We start from the raw sequence: 13,532 nt of genomic DNA, 5'->3' as shown, positions 1-13,532 counted from the left end.
GAGAAAGTTTGAGGCCAGGCTGGCTGCATACGGAATCCAAGGCCAGTCTGAACTATACAGCCAATCTGTTTCTAAAAACAAACAGAAAACCCTCCCAAAGACAGGCAGCCAGCATGCCACTGGCCGTCTCCACAGACCCTGTAGGTCCCTTGGAAGGCCGTGCCCAGGGGACACTCAAGGCCCCATTCTGCAGACCCAGGCATCTTTCCTCTAACACGTCTACACTTGACGTTTTGAGATATAATTCATCCGCTACACAATCCACACTGACCACTTGCCCCAGCAACCCTCTAAGCTCTGCCTGGTCCCTAACCACTCATCTGTCCTGCCCCTAACAGACCTCTGCAGCAGCCACTTGACAAAACAAGAGGACCACAGTGCTGTTCTGTGACTTCTCACATATATTTGGTTCCTAAGGACACACAACATTTTAAGGAACAAAAGATGGCACATTTTTATTAAAATGTGCTACTTTATCAAATTGCATCTGTTCTATAGCAAGTTTATCAATAAAACCTGCCAACCTGGTGGGCTGGTGCACACCAGTCACCCAGCACTCTGGGGAGCTGAGGCAGGAGGACCCAACGTTCCAGTCCCACTTGGGCAATTTAGCAAGACTCTGCTACAAAATTAGAAAGTTAGAAGGGCTCAGCACTCCCTGACTTCAATTTCCAGTACTGCAAAAAGCATTAGTTACATAAAGTGGGGCTGATTTTCTCTACCGACTTTTCTCTTTCAGGGTTTTTGAGAAAATGAAATCATAGGTGAGAAACGACGTGGGGCCCAGAACTGTTTGCAAACACAAAGACAACGAGATGCTTCTGTGAAAAACGTTTATTCTGAAAATCTAAAATCTGCACAAAGAATATTGATGTTCAGAAAAAGCCTACACAGAATTTCCTTATTTCTTCCCTAATACATTAAAAATCTAATAAGAAAAAAAAACTTTTAAAAAATAGTATTGCTTCGTTCTGTCTGCAGTTATGTGACTTAAACATCCCTGGGTCTGCTGAGGTATAAGCTGCAAACTTTGGTAGAGTTAGAAAAATGAACAAATCCTTTGAAAAAAAAACATCAAAAACCCCCCAAACAATACAATCAAATCCTAAGTTACATCTTTCTTAGTACATATACTACAAAAAGAAATTTCATTTGAAAAAAGCATTCGTTGCAAAAAAAAAAAAGCAAACAAACAAAAAATCCCCTTTTGTAAGTTTCAATTGCTGAGTTTAGGGAGAAAAACGAAATATTTAAATGTTGGGGAAAACACAAACCACCCCCAAAACACCCAACTCAGCATCAGGAAGAAACGGACATGCAGTCTTTAAAAAAATCTGCCTGGCATTTTTCCACAATTCAGTGCTAAAAAGGAAGAGCCCAGTCTCGAGAAGGACGAGCGAAGGCACTTGGACAGGGCTCCACGCCTGCTTCCCGCCGTCCCCTTGGGCCACGCAGGCCCCACGCCGGAGGTGAGGTAGGTACATGCTGCCCAGCTGGTGCGCTCCCCGAGGACTGAGGACTGGCAGGCAGGTCTGAGGCCCCCATGGGAGGGCTCCCGCAGAGGAGCCCTGTCCTCTTAAGAGCCTCTTGGCAGACAGCGGGGGACCCCCACCAGGAACCATACTGCTGCCATCAGCAAGACGATCGGCTTTGACACTGGGGTGGAGAGGACCCCCAGACCCCAAGCTTCACAGATGGCTCTGGGCAGCGAGATGGGTACCTTCTTAGCAGTCGGTGGCGGGAGCTTCTGAGAACTCCTTGGCACCAGCAACGGACGCAGCCTCGGGCCACCTGGCTGATTCCATCTTATGCAGATAATTGCAGCTTTATATTTTTGATACAACTTAAACCAAATGCTCTCAAGTCCAACTTTTAGCTAGAACTTGGAAACTCCTGAAAATGCATACATTAAACAACAAAAACAAAATTAGGGAAGACAAGGCTTTCAGGGAGCAGAAGGGCAACTACACATTTAAGTTAAGCCCGCTAGGGAGCAGGCTGAGGCCAGGCACCGGGACAGGGTCCAGCGCCGCCGAAGTGCTGGGGGATCACCGGCCGCTGCCGTAGCCGGGGAAGAAATGGTTGAGGATGTTCTGCAGCGCAGTGTTCACCTGCATGGCGTAGCCGCGGCCCAGGTCGTAGCGGCAGGCCGGGCAACTGAAGACCTGGGCACGGAATGACCTGTCCAGGCAGTCCTGCAGACAAGCGACCAGTGAGGCCCCAGCCCTATCTCCTTGCCGCTCCCTTCCACCCCCCACCACACCCCGCCTAGCACTCGATGTCCGCTGCCAGCTTGGCCTCCACAGGGTCCTTGAGAGATGCCAGGCTCATCAGCTCCTCCCACTGCAGCTTGGGCTGGCTGCCAAGTGCTTGTCACCACCTTCGAGGTCCTACTGGCCTAGCCCCATCACCCTGCTGCTTCTCCCTGCATGTGACAGCCACACCTGCCCAGGGACGGGCTCAGTGTCCCCTACACCAGTGCCTACACTAATCAGGTGTCCAATGAACACTACTTGTGGAGGCAGCAGCAGAAACCAAGAGAAGGAAACAGGCCCAGTGTCCACGCTCCTTCCAGGTCCTGGCCGTGCCTATGGTGCTGCCCTGCTCTGCCTCCTCTTCCAGGAAGCCTTCCTCCCTGCCGTGACCCCGAGCATCCAAACGCAGCAGCCCGGCAAGGCCCACCTGGCAGGGCCCTCAGCAGAGGCCTGGCCCCACACACCTTGCATACGTTGTGCTGGCACACAGTGGTGACGGGCTGGAACACCAGTTCCTGGCAGCAGATGCACTGGAACGTCTCCTCCACCTTGCTCAGGAACACCTGGAACTGCACACGAGCATGCTCGCCAGCTGTAGCCACACGACCCCACCCCAGGCAGGAGCAGCTGGGCGCCCATCACACACCATGGAGCTGTGCCCAGGGCCCCAGTGGGCCTACCAGGGGGATCAGAAAGGCCCCTCACACATGGGCTTGGAAGGTGTCAAGACGGGCAAGAAAGGCCAGCATGGTGGCACACGCCTGTCACTCCACAGTCGGGAGACTCAGGCAGGACTGCCACAAGTTGGGCCCAGCAGGGAATGCACGGTGAGTTCAAAGCAGCCTGCACTGAGCAGTGAGACCCAGTCTCAAGTTAACAAAATAAGGAAAGTCCCCATGGAGCTGAAGACAGCAAAAAGCAGGAAGAGCTGCCCCAGATGCAGGGTGAGCAGCGCACACTCCAGAGCCCAGTCCTTCAATTATGTCCCCTCGCCTGGCAAGACTTTGCAGATAAGAACACACCAACACAGGCTGGGTGTGGCAGCTGTAATCCCAGCACTCGGGAGACTGAGGCAGGAAGAGTATTTTGAGTCCAAGACCCAGACTCACAATGGCCTAAAAGGGGACTATCAGAGAAGCCATGGGGCCATGAAGACTGGCCATGCCCAAGGCTGCAGTTACCTATGAAAGCTCCTTTCAGGGTTCAGGCCTCCAGAACAGTGAGAGCTTAAGTCTGGGTTGTTCTGAGCCACTAGGCTCAGGGGCTTATATTTAATAACAGCCCCAGGATACTCACGTGGGCCGGGGGGCTGAGCCAGGACTGAGGAGGGCACAGAGGCTGGATGACTGCAGCCCCTCACTAGCAGTGGCCAACCACTGTCGTACCCTACGAAGTGCAGGAAGACCAAGAGACAGGCCTGGCTTGGGGGTACCTCAAAAAGCTAAACACAAGGCTCCTGGTCCTGATTCAGCAATTCCCCACCTAGGACACACCCTGAAGTCAAAGCAGGGTACAGGAAAGACATTTACATCCTGGAGTTACAGCTTAAAAATGGAAGAAGAGGAGGGACGCAGCACGGTACAGCTGCACACTGGAAAGTTACTCAGCCACGTAGAGGGAAGGCCTGACACTGCGACAGCAGGGATGAACCTGGAGGCCCTGCTGTTCACAGTGAGCCACAGACAGGTCACACACTGCAGTCCCATTCCCAGGTGGTCCTAGCGTGACCAGAACCACAGGGATAGGATAAAAGGTGGCAGTGGCGGGTTGGGGAGGGGACAGTGGACAGCGGGGGATGCACTTGAAGCCGCTGAGTTGTGTGCTTGAACATGGTCTGGCCAGCAGCTGCTCCGTAATGCACATGCCACCAGTAGGAGCCCACACCTGGGTGCCACTCACCAGGCCTTCCCCGAGTGCCATGAGAACCTCTGTCCACAGCTTTGCATTGCTCTCGTCCGCCTTGATGAGCTTGTTCTGCTCGGCCGTGAGGTTGTAGGGCTCCAGCTTGGTTTTCTTGGTAGTCCGCACCCCAGAGCCACTCTGGCCTGGAGAGGACAGCGGGTCAGAGGGCACCTCTGCAGGACACAGGGCACACGGAAGGCAGGTGAAACACTCACCTGCTGTCTTCCGCTTCCATTTGCCCTTCTTGGAAGGTGACAGGTCCTCCTGCTCCTCAGACGCCCTCTTGTTCTCCTTGTCCCTGTTGGCCAAGGCTTCCAAGTAGCCCTCTGGATACTGCACAACACAACACACACAGTGAGACAGCTACATCCTAGCGCCAGTCCTCACTGCCACTGTTGCCCAAAGGTGCCTGGGCCCCAATCCCTTTCCTACAGAGCAACTGAAAGAGGCTAGGGTGTGGCTCTATGGTGAGCACCTACCTAGTGCTGAAAGAAAACACACACACACAAGGTCAGCCCAAGAGGCACAAGACAAGCCTTCAATCTCCACAAAAAAGTTGCAGTCACAGTGACATCCAAGGTCACGAATAAAAACTGACCCACCAAAGGTGACATCGAGGCGCCCACTCCCCCAGTGCCCAAATTCCCTGGTACCATAAATGCATTCAGATAAGCCTTGTGGCCCCCGGGGTAGGTACTATCTGATTCTCAACAGGAATTAAGATTCACCGAAATAGTGCCCAGCATTCACGTTATACAGCGAGCACAGGGAAGAGCCGCAAGCAGCATGACCACAGCATGCCAGAGGCACACCAGAGCTGTGCCAGAGCCACGCTGGGCACACAGCTCTCAGAAGACACCCAGCAATTCCTCGCGGAACAGCTCTGGCTCGGCCACCAGCAGGCCTTGCTAGCTCATCCTTGCTTTTTTGGAGTAGGTAGAGATGATATAGAGGAAGACCAGGTTCCCAGGGATAGGAGCCAAAGCCCTCCACAAACAGGCTCGCCAAGTATGTCTAGCTCTTTCTCTGCACAAAGGACGTGCAAGCCAGAAGTGCCACCTGAGTTCCAGGCCATATCTATACCACACAGCCACAAAAGGAGGCTCAAACCGAGGGGAGCCCAGGGGTCGTTTGGAAAAAAAGGACCGGGTCCTCTAGCTAAGGAGCCCCGGTCCTGGGCGACTCCTCACTTAATGATGCAAGACTCCTGCTCCACCCAGAATGGGCGCCCAAAGACAACAAAAATTGGACAGCAGGGCCACGTGGGGCCACTGGCAGGTGTCGGGCCAGGGCGCACCTGCATAGTCAGCCCCAGCTTCTTGATGCGGTCCTTCCCTTCCTTTGTCCAGGGCCCAGGCTCATCATCGTCCCTCCGCAGGAGGTAGCGCCACACGAGGAAGCCAGACTTGCCCTTCTCAGGCCAGTACTTCACAACCTGCAGGGACAGGTAGGTCGGAGTGCGGATGCTACAAGGGGTGTGGCCTGTGAGGGTACCCACGGCAGAGCAGGGCCTGGGAGGCTGAGCAAAGGAGGGCCAGATGAGGGGCGTGGCCTGGGAGGCATGAAGGGGAGGGTCTGGGAGGCGTTCCTAAAGGTTGTGGTAAAGGATGCGGCCACTATTGAGGACCAGACAGGGAAGGTCAGAGGCAGGGCAAGCACCTTGATCCCTGAGCTGTTCAAGGGGCATGGTCAGATGTGTTAATGAGGGGTGTGGTTTAGGACCAAGGTCTGGGTCCCGCCCAGGGGCGTGGCCAGGTAAGTGGCACAGCCAATGGCACTGCTCACCTTATAGATGCCATCATAGCGGTTGCCCTCGGCGGGCGCGTACTTGCTGTGCTTGCCACCTTTCATGTTCCTCACCACCCGCACTGGCTTCCCCGAGCGCCAGTCCGTGGCCACGGCACCCTCAATGTCGTTAATGGGCGCAAAGCAGTTGAGAGCCAGTGCCCTGTGGGAGAATCGAGACCCGACTTGCTGAGCTGGGAACCAGTACGCTCCCTCCGTATGAGCGCGCTCTGGAGGATGGTGGTGGCAGCTCACGTTTCTACCAAGAGTGGAACGTTCATTGCTGCCCTGCCATCAACATCTTGGAGCTTCTGGCCAATTTCACTGGGGAAATAAATAGGCTCTGAACATTGCCTCGATCCCATCTCTCTGATGCCCTGGGGAGCACTCATGGACAACGCCTGTGCGCGCCTCCTTTACTTTCTCCCCAGTTGTGTCTGCAGCGGCTCTTTACAGAGCAGACAGCTGCCCTGCGTGACACAATCTCCCTGCAGCAGTCACTTGCTTTGTCTCACAGACGCCTCTTGCCTCTTACCCTACCAGACTGTCTAGTCTCCCAGCCTTTTCCTTTGGGTTTTATGATGTTTTTAATGCTAGCAAAGCCCGCCCCCATCTGGCAGTGGGGGGAGCAAACTCTGGCCCATGGCCAGGGTTTGTTTTGGGTTTTTTTTTTTCTCATTGTTATTTATTGTAGTACCAGGGATTGAACTCAGGACCTTGCACTTGCCAGGCAGGTACTTGTGCTGCTGAGCTATCTCCCCCAGCCCATGTGACTGGGTTTTTGCAAAGAAAGTATTACTGAACAGCCTATCATTTGCTCCCAGACACCACGTGACAGCTGCAGCACCATGATGGCAAAGCCACAGATCCACCACAAAGACCAAAGGGACAAAAGCTAGAGACACGCAGCTGCCCTCATGGAGGGTGTGGATGACACACAGCTTTAGCAAACAAGGAGACGGAATGATATCTGGCTCGTTTGTGCCCCTGCCACACACTGCGTGGGCACCACACCTTCTAGATCCAACCCTAGACCAGAACCAAGACACTGAGGGCCTCTCTGGGAAAAACCAAGACAACACGAACCTGTTGGTATTGGTGAGTTTCTGGTCACTTGACTGCTCAGCAGTCCGCTTGTTGCCAGAAAGATCCCGGCCGCCACTCCCTGTGTAGGTGAAAGAATTCCCATTGTCCTGCAACAGAGAAGAGGGGCTGCATCAGCCGCCTACCTGGGGAGAGGGGAGCCAGGTCAACAGCCCACGCACCCACCAACACGTGGGTAACAAAGAACACAGGTGTGGATGACAATGTGAGATGGGGCCCAGGGGAGCTGCAGTGGGAAGGGAACGGCTGCTGAGAAAACGGGAAGGCACTGCCTCAAGAAACTACATCAGATGACCACACAACACCCTGGGAGGCAGGAGGTAGGAGGGTGGAGAGCTCCAGTCCAGCAACTTAATGTCTTGACAAAGCCCAGACTCAAAATTTAAAAAGACATGAGGGGCTGGTGAGATGGCTCAGTGGTCTAAAGTACCTACTTAGAACAAGCTTAGCAAAGCACAGGGACCGCGGTTCAATCCCCCAGCACCACATGCCAGCCAGCTGCGCCCCCTGGTGGGCTGAGCTGGCCACACACACACACACACACACACACACACACAAATAAAATTTTTTAAAAAAAACTGGTGTCATAACCATGTGCATACCCAATTAATCCCTGGAAATAAAAACTTTAAAAAATAAATAAATAAATAGAAAGACATGAAACTTTTTAAAAGGACTAGTTAAGCAGGCCCAGTGCAAAGGCCCTGGGTTCATTCCATTACTGAAAGAAAAGTACAGATCATGTGACCCAGCAATTGCACTGCTGCAAGCTACAGCCAGAGGACCCGAAAGCGCGTCTTGGGGCCATGCCTGTGCACAGCAGCAGTGTCTACAACAGCCATAAGGCTGGAATACCCAAGTATCTAGCAACAGATGAATGGATACACACTGGGATCCATCCACAGGCAGCTGTGAAAGGGAAGAAGTCCTGACACCCGCTCCACCATGGATGGAGCTTGAGGCCGTGCTGTTCACGGAACTGAGCCAGACACAGTACACACACTGCAGGGTCCCACTCCCAGGAGGCCCAGTGTCATCAGCTCCACAGAGGCAGAAGCAGGATGGTGGTCCCTGCTGGGGACATGAAAGGCCCTGCAAGTGGATGTGGTGATGGCCACACATGGGAATGAGCTTAGTACTGTGCGCCATACAGAAGCTTCTCTTCAGAGAGGGGACTATACTGCAGGACCCTCCAGTGAATGTCAAAAGCCTTGAATTGTATTTAACTTGTATTTTGTGGACAGTGTGCCTCAGGTACCTTGTACTATATAGCCGAGGCTGGCCTGGAACTCAGGTAGATCCTCCTGCCTCAGCCTACTAAATGCTGGGATTACAGGCATGCACCACCATCACTGGTTCCAAACTCCTATTTAATGATTTTTCTATCTTAAGTATCCCAGTCAGCACAACTTTCTTTTTGCTCCCTTACAACTCCAGGCAGATCTGCTCTTAGCAACTTCAGTGTACAGTGACTACAAAGTCATCGACTTTATCTTTTCACTTATGAAGAGCACTTTGTGCTTTCAGCCAGCATATACATTGCCACCATCACTCTTCCGCTGTTTATGGGCCCTCTCATAAATACAGAACACAGTGCTACGACACCAGAGGCTACTCGCTCTTATAACCAGAACGGCTGCCGGGTGAGCAAAGGGAGGGTAGCACATACTGTGTGGAAATGCTGAACCATGGCAGAGAGTGAGCAGCACCAGAGTGCGTCATGCCACTCAGAAGGCATGCTGTTCAGTGCATCATGCCAACAGAACCTTAAACGCATGAACTGGTTAGATCTGGAATTTTCCACTTACTATGTCTGACCCATTCCTGACTGTCAATGTGGGGAAGCAAAACCTTGGAAAGGAGCAGGCAATTCACACACTTAAAGATGGACATATAATAAGCCAGGTGTGGCAGCACACACCTATAATGCCAACACTCAGGAGTGAGACAGGATGGACCAGAATACCAAGCCCGCCTGGGCTACATAGTAAGACCTTGCCTCAAAAACAAGATTCAACAGGGGGGGAAAAAAAAGTGAAACCACCCCCAACTCACGCACTTCATCGTCTTCATAGCCCCCGGCCAGGACCAGGGAGTAGGCCCCGTCGTTGCTCCGGCCATGGATACCTGCAACGTGAGGCCGATGGACGCCGGACTCACTGACCTACAGACACCAGAGACAGACAGCACCATCAACAGTAAGCACAGAAGAGCAGGACCTCGTCCCCCACTTCAGGAGGCCTGATGCTACCACCCAACCTCAGGTGGCCACACTGAGGGGGCTGAGCTTAGAACCAAGCCACTTTCCACACCACGGGTGGCCCTCAGCTCACCCAGAACAAGCCAGCTCTGCAGCAGGACAGACTAGGAGTGCCTGGGGTCCAGTCATTCACAAGTAGGTGTGAGCCCGGCTACCTACCAAACCTTCCCCTGGGGACCCTGCCCTTCTGTAGTTCTCACAACTGGGGTGCTGCTGGCACAGAGGAGATGGAGGCCAGGGATTCTACTCGGGGCCAAGGACGCCCCCACAGACCCTCCCAGCCCCATGTCAGCAGTATCTGTGTCTCTTCCACCTCGGCACACAGTCCAGAGGTTGCCAGAGGACTGGGGACAGCGCTCAGTAGCACTGCACTGGCCTAGTAAGCAAAAATCTCTGGGTTGTGGCTGGGGAGATGGCTCAGTAGAATAAGCACTTGCCTGGCAAGTGCAAGGGCCTGAGTTCAATCCCTGGTTCTAGAAAAAAAAAAAAAAAAAAAAAAGCTCTGGGTTCCGTATGCAGCAGCTCAAGAAACAGTAAGACTAAGGCTGGCCAGATGCAGTGATGCGTGCCGGTTGTCCCGGTGCTCTGAGAAGCTGAGGTGGGAGAATGGCCAAGTTCAAGCCCAGCCTGCTCAACTTAGCAAGAGCCTGTGACGTAGCTTAGTGTGCAGGCCCTGGGTTTAATCCTCAATAGGAAAAAGAAAAGAGCCAAACACCACCCCATGCTGCAGGTGGCACTGAGCACTGGAGGAGCCACTGGAGGCAAAGGACATCATGAGACGGTGACTGGTTCTGTCCAGAGATGTGAGCTTTGCCCTGGCACAGCAACCTTGGAGTATGGCGTGGTCAAGCAATGCTGTGCAGTTCAGGCTGGGCTTGAGCTTACTCTGTAAGCCTAGGCTAGCCTGGAACTCAGTGATCCTGCCTCAGCCTCCTGAGTGCTAGGATGACAGGCATGCACCATCATGCCCAGCCAGCAATCAGGAACTTAATGCCAACGTGGAACTGCCTATGTCCCCTGGCTCCCAGGCATCCACCCTCCTTCCCTGAAAGCTGAGATGCCCGCAGGACACCACCATGCCCAAAGCCCCAGAGCAGATGTCACCAATACCTGCACACGGAACCGCCACATAGTGCCCACAGGGATGCCCGGGATGGGCCCGTAGTGGTTAGACGGGACAATGGTACACTCTTTTGTGCGCCCCACGCACGCCATGCCCTACACACAGGGATACAGAAGGAACAGCCATGAGCACATGGAGGGGAGGAGAGTGGCAGCGTGGGTGTCACAAGGGGACCCGCCTCACCTTGCCCCAGTCCCGCTGCGAGGACGATGTGGCTGATGCCATCTTTGCCTTCTTCTTGCTCTCTCGTAGTCTCTCCCCAGCCAGCACCACCTCGCTGGCGTCATTCCGGCAATCAGGGCAGTACCTGCGACGACAGGGGGTGTCACCCACAGCAACCGGTTGTCAGCAGCCCTGAGCATCCTCACTGCTTCCACCCAGATGCAGGTCCCCAGGCAGCCAGGGCCAAGCCAAGGGACTTGAATAAGCACACGCAGAACTCCAGGTCCCTGCCACAGCGTCAGCGAGCATGGACAGAGGCTCCCTTTGTCCTCCTGCGAAGCCTCACAGCCCCTCCCCACAGGACAGCACAGCCACTGCCAACTCAGGAATGGCGTGGGGACACGGGGCATGGACTGTGGCCTGGGGACACGCCACCCACACCAGGGCAAGCGCAGTCCTCTCACCACTCCTCCTCAGGAGGCACACTGCTGAGTGGGGGGTCCAGGCAGTACAGGTGGTACGCCATGTCACACTCGTCACACATCAGCTGCTTGTCGGGAGCCTCCCGGCCCCCACAGCGGTGGCAGGCACAGATGCGGCACAGCTTATTGGGGTCATCCTTGCAGTACTTGCAGGATGGGCCACTCTTGCCTGTTGGGGAGGGCAGTATCAGTGGCCACGAGAACGGGACAGAACAGAGGGCCCCGCGCACACCCAGACACGCAGGACTCACGTCTCATGGGGTTCTCAACCACGGGAGGGCCTTCGCCTGGACGCTCGATCTTGAAGACTTCATCCACAAAGACGATGCGACAGTCGTTGAGGGAATTGTCCCTGCAGAAGGACACCCCACAACATCAGTGGGCCACTGTCTGAGCCCAGCCTGGAGTCCCAGGAGGAATCTGTTGTCCAGTCAGTACTAGGGACATAGCCCGAACCTGAGCGACAGCTCCACCATCTTTTATCGTGGAGACAGGCTCTCACTGAGCCTCCCATGCAGCAACAAACTTGAGATCCTCCTGCCTCAGCCTTTCCACTACCAGGATGTAGGCCTTCACCACCACACCTGGCTCAGGGCTTTGCCCTCATCCTATTCTAGCCTTGTTCAAATACCATGGGCTCCAATGGATCAGACAGGAGATTTGCAGGCTCTGAGCTAGTCTCTTGCCAAGTCAAGTCCTGCCAAACCAGACATAAGTCAAAAAGAAATCACAATTTCAATACAGGATGTGTTCGGGAAAAATTCAAACCTTTGGGCACACAAGGCCAATGAGAAAGTCAACAACAAGTAACACCAAAAGAAGCTGACCAAAATTTGTCCTTTTAAAAAAAAAAAAAAAAGTTCCCATGAGCCAGGTGTGGTAGTATATAGCTGTCATCCTAGCTCAGGCAAAAGGAGACTGAGGCAAGAGGATCACCATGAGTTCTAGGTCTCAAAAAAAAAAAGGCTCCTACAATCTAAAAGGAGTCTCTAGCAACCTCATCAGCAACATCCAAGAGCAACAGTTTAATTGGTGGGTTGTTTTTTTTTTTTGGTGGAACCAGGGATTGAACTCAGACCCTTGCACTTGCCAGGGAAGTGCTTATTCTACTGGGCCATCTCTCTGGCCCCTAAAGAGCAACAGTTTAAATTGCAAATACACTGAATTTTCTCATGTTTGTGTTCAAAAGGAAACACGTGTTCTGGAATGCTCTGGATGGCCTGAAGTACCTAAGATATTATTTCAACATGGAATGACATAAACAGGTGGGGGTGGGGAGGCAGCGAGATAGCTCAGCGGACTGAAGTGCCTGCTTAGGCAAGCGCAGGGACTGTGGTTTGATCCCTGGCACCACATGCCACGCCTGCCATGCCCTCGTGACAGGCTGAGCCTGCCACAGAGTCCAACATAGTAAGTGGCACATGCCTGTAATCCCAGGGTTGGGGTGGCTGAAAACAGGAGGATCACTACAAGTCTGAGCTGTGTAGTGAGACCCTGTAACGACCAAACACATAAAATAAAAAACACAAAACAGCCACTGGGGCTGGTACGCAGCTCTGGGATGCAGCATACACGGCCCATGCACCAAGTCATGGGCACCACATCCTTGGTACCACAAAAAAAAAAAAAAAACATGTCTTGACATGGAGGTGGTGGTGTAAAACTAGAATCTCAGTACTTGGGAGGCTTGAAGCAGGAGAACAGCTGGTTCAAGACCAGCTTGAACTACAGAGTGAGACCCTATCTCAAAAAAAAAAAAGCCACAGAAAAACAGGTACATCACATAATAGTAAAAAGATCAAGTCAGCCAAGTGTCGCATGCTCCTAATTCCAGCATTCTGGGAAGCTGAGGCAGAACTGCAAGCTGGAGCTCAGCCTCAGGCAATTTAGCAAGACCCTATATCAGAATTTTAAAAATTACGAAGGGTTACAGACAGACGCAGCTGTGTGTGTGTGTGTGTGTGTGTGTGTATGTCTGTGTGTCCGTGTCCCAAGAGGCACACATGGGCGCAGAGCACCGATTCACTAAGCAGATGCACAGGCCATCAACACACAAGCACCAGACAAGAACCATTGTCCAGTGACAGAAATGCAAGACAAATTCCAGCAAGAGCAGGTCGGGGGTGCAGCCAGCCACCTGGCCCCGATTATGCATGGAGCACCCCCCCACAACAGGGAAACATTTTTTTCTCCTCTTTTCCTTCAAGTAGTCATGGAACCATCACCGAGAGGCCTGAACTCACACTTTAGAGAAAATCGGAGATTGTGCTCTTGGCCATGGTGAAGCCAAACAACGGGCCACCAAGAGAAACCCAATAGGAAAATGGCTAAACACTTGGAAATTAAACGGGGCTGGTGAGATGCCTCAGTGGTCTAAAGCACCTACTTAGAACAAGCTTAGCAAAGCACAGGGACCGCGGTTCAATCCCCCAGCACCACGTGCCAGCCAGCCCCACCCC

General features: G+C 53.3%; 1 protein-coding gene across 2 annotated transcripts in view; it reads right to left on the bottom strand.

Annotated features, from left to right (window-relative positions):
• Positions 1 to 2,048: 2,048 nt before the first annotated feature.
• Uhrf1 (ubiquitin like with PHD and ring finger domains 1) overlaps positions 2,049 to 13,532 on the bottom strand; it is a 30,238-nt gene continuing 18,754 nt past the window's right edge. For both annotated transcript variants that reach the window (XM_004632763.3, XM_023716751.1), the window contains exons 6-17: positions 11,325 to 11,425; positions 11,056 to 11,242; positions 10,613 to 10,736; positions 10,417 to 10,524; positions 9,106 to 9,210; positions 7,029 to 7,135; positions 5,943 to 6,105; positions 5,455 to 5,592; positions 4,373 to 4,490; positions 4,155 to 4,300; positions 2,720 to 2,824; positions 2,049 to 2,195 (exon numbers count right to left, since the gene is read on the bottom strand). In XM_004632763.3, coding sequence (XP_004632820.1) covers positions 2,049 to 2,195; positions 2,720 to 2,824; positions 4,155 to 4,300; positions 4,373 to 4,490; positions 5,455 to 5,592; positions 5,943 to 6,105; positions 7,029 to 7,135; positions 9,106 to 9,210; positions 10,417 to 10,524; positions 10,613 to 10,736; positions 11,056 to 11,242; positions 11,325 to 11,425 — 1,549 coding nt within the window. The remainder of the gene's footprint in view (positions 2,196 to 2,719; positions 2,825 to 4,154; positions 4,301 to 4,372; positions 4,491 to 5,454; positions 5,593 to 5,942; positions 6,106 to 7,028; positions 7,136 to 9,105; positions 9,211 to 10,416; positions 10,525 to 10,612; positions 10,737 to 11,055; positions 11,243 to 11,324; positions 11,426 to 13,532) is intronic.

The sequence above is a fragment of the Octodon degus genome, unplaced genomic scaffold, assembly GCF_000260255.1.
Source record: "Octodon degus isolate 3935 unplaced genomic scaffold, OctDeg1.0 scaffold00050, whole genome shotgun sequence".
Taxonomy (NCBI): domain Eukaryota; kingdom Metazoa; phylum Chordata; class Mammalia; order Rodentia; family Octodontidae; genus Octodon; species Octodon degus.
The sequence above is the reverse complement of the archived record's forward strand: the minus strand, read 5'-3'. Positions and strand labels throughout refer to the sequence as shown.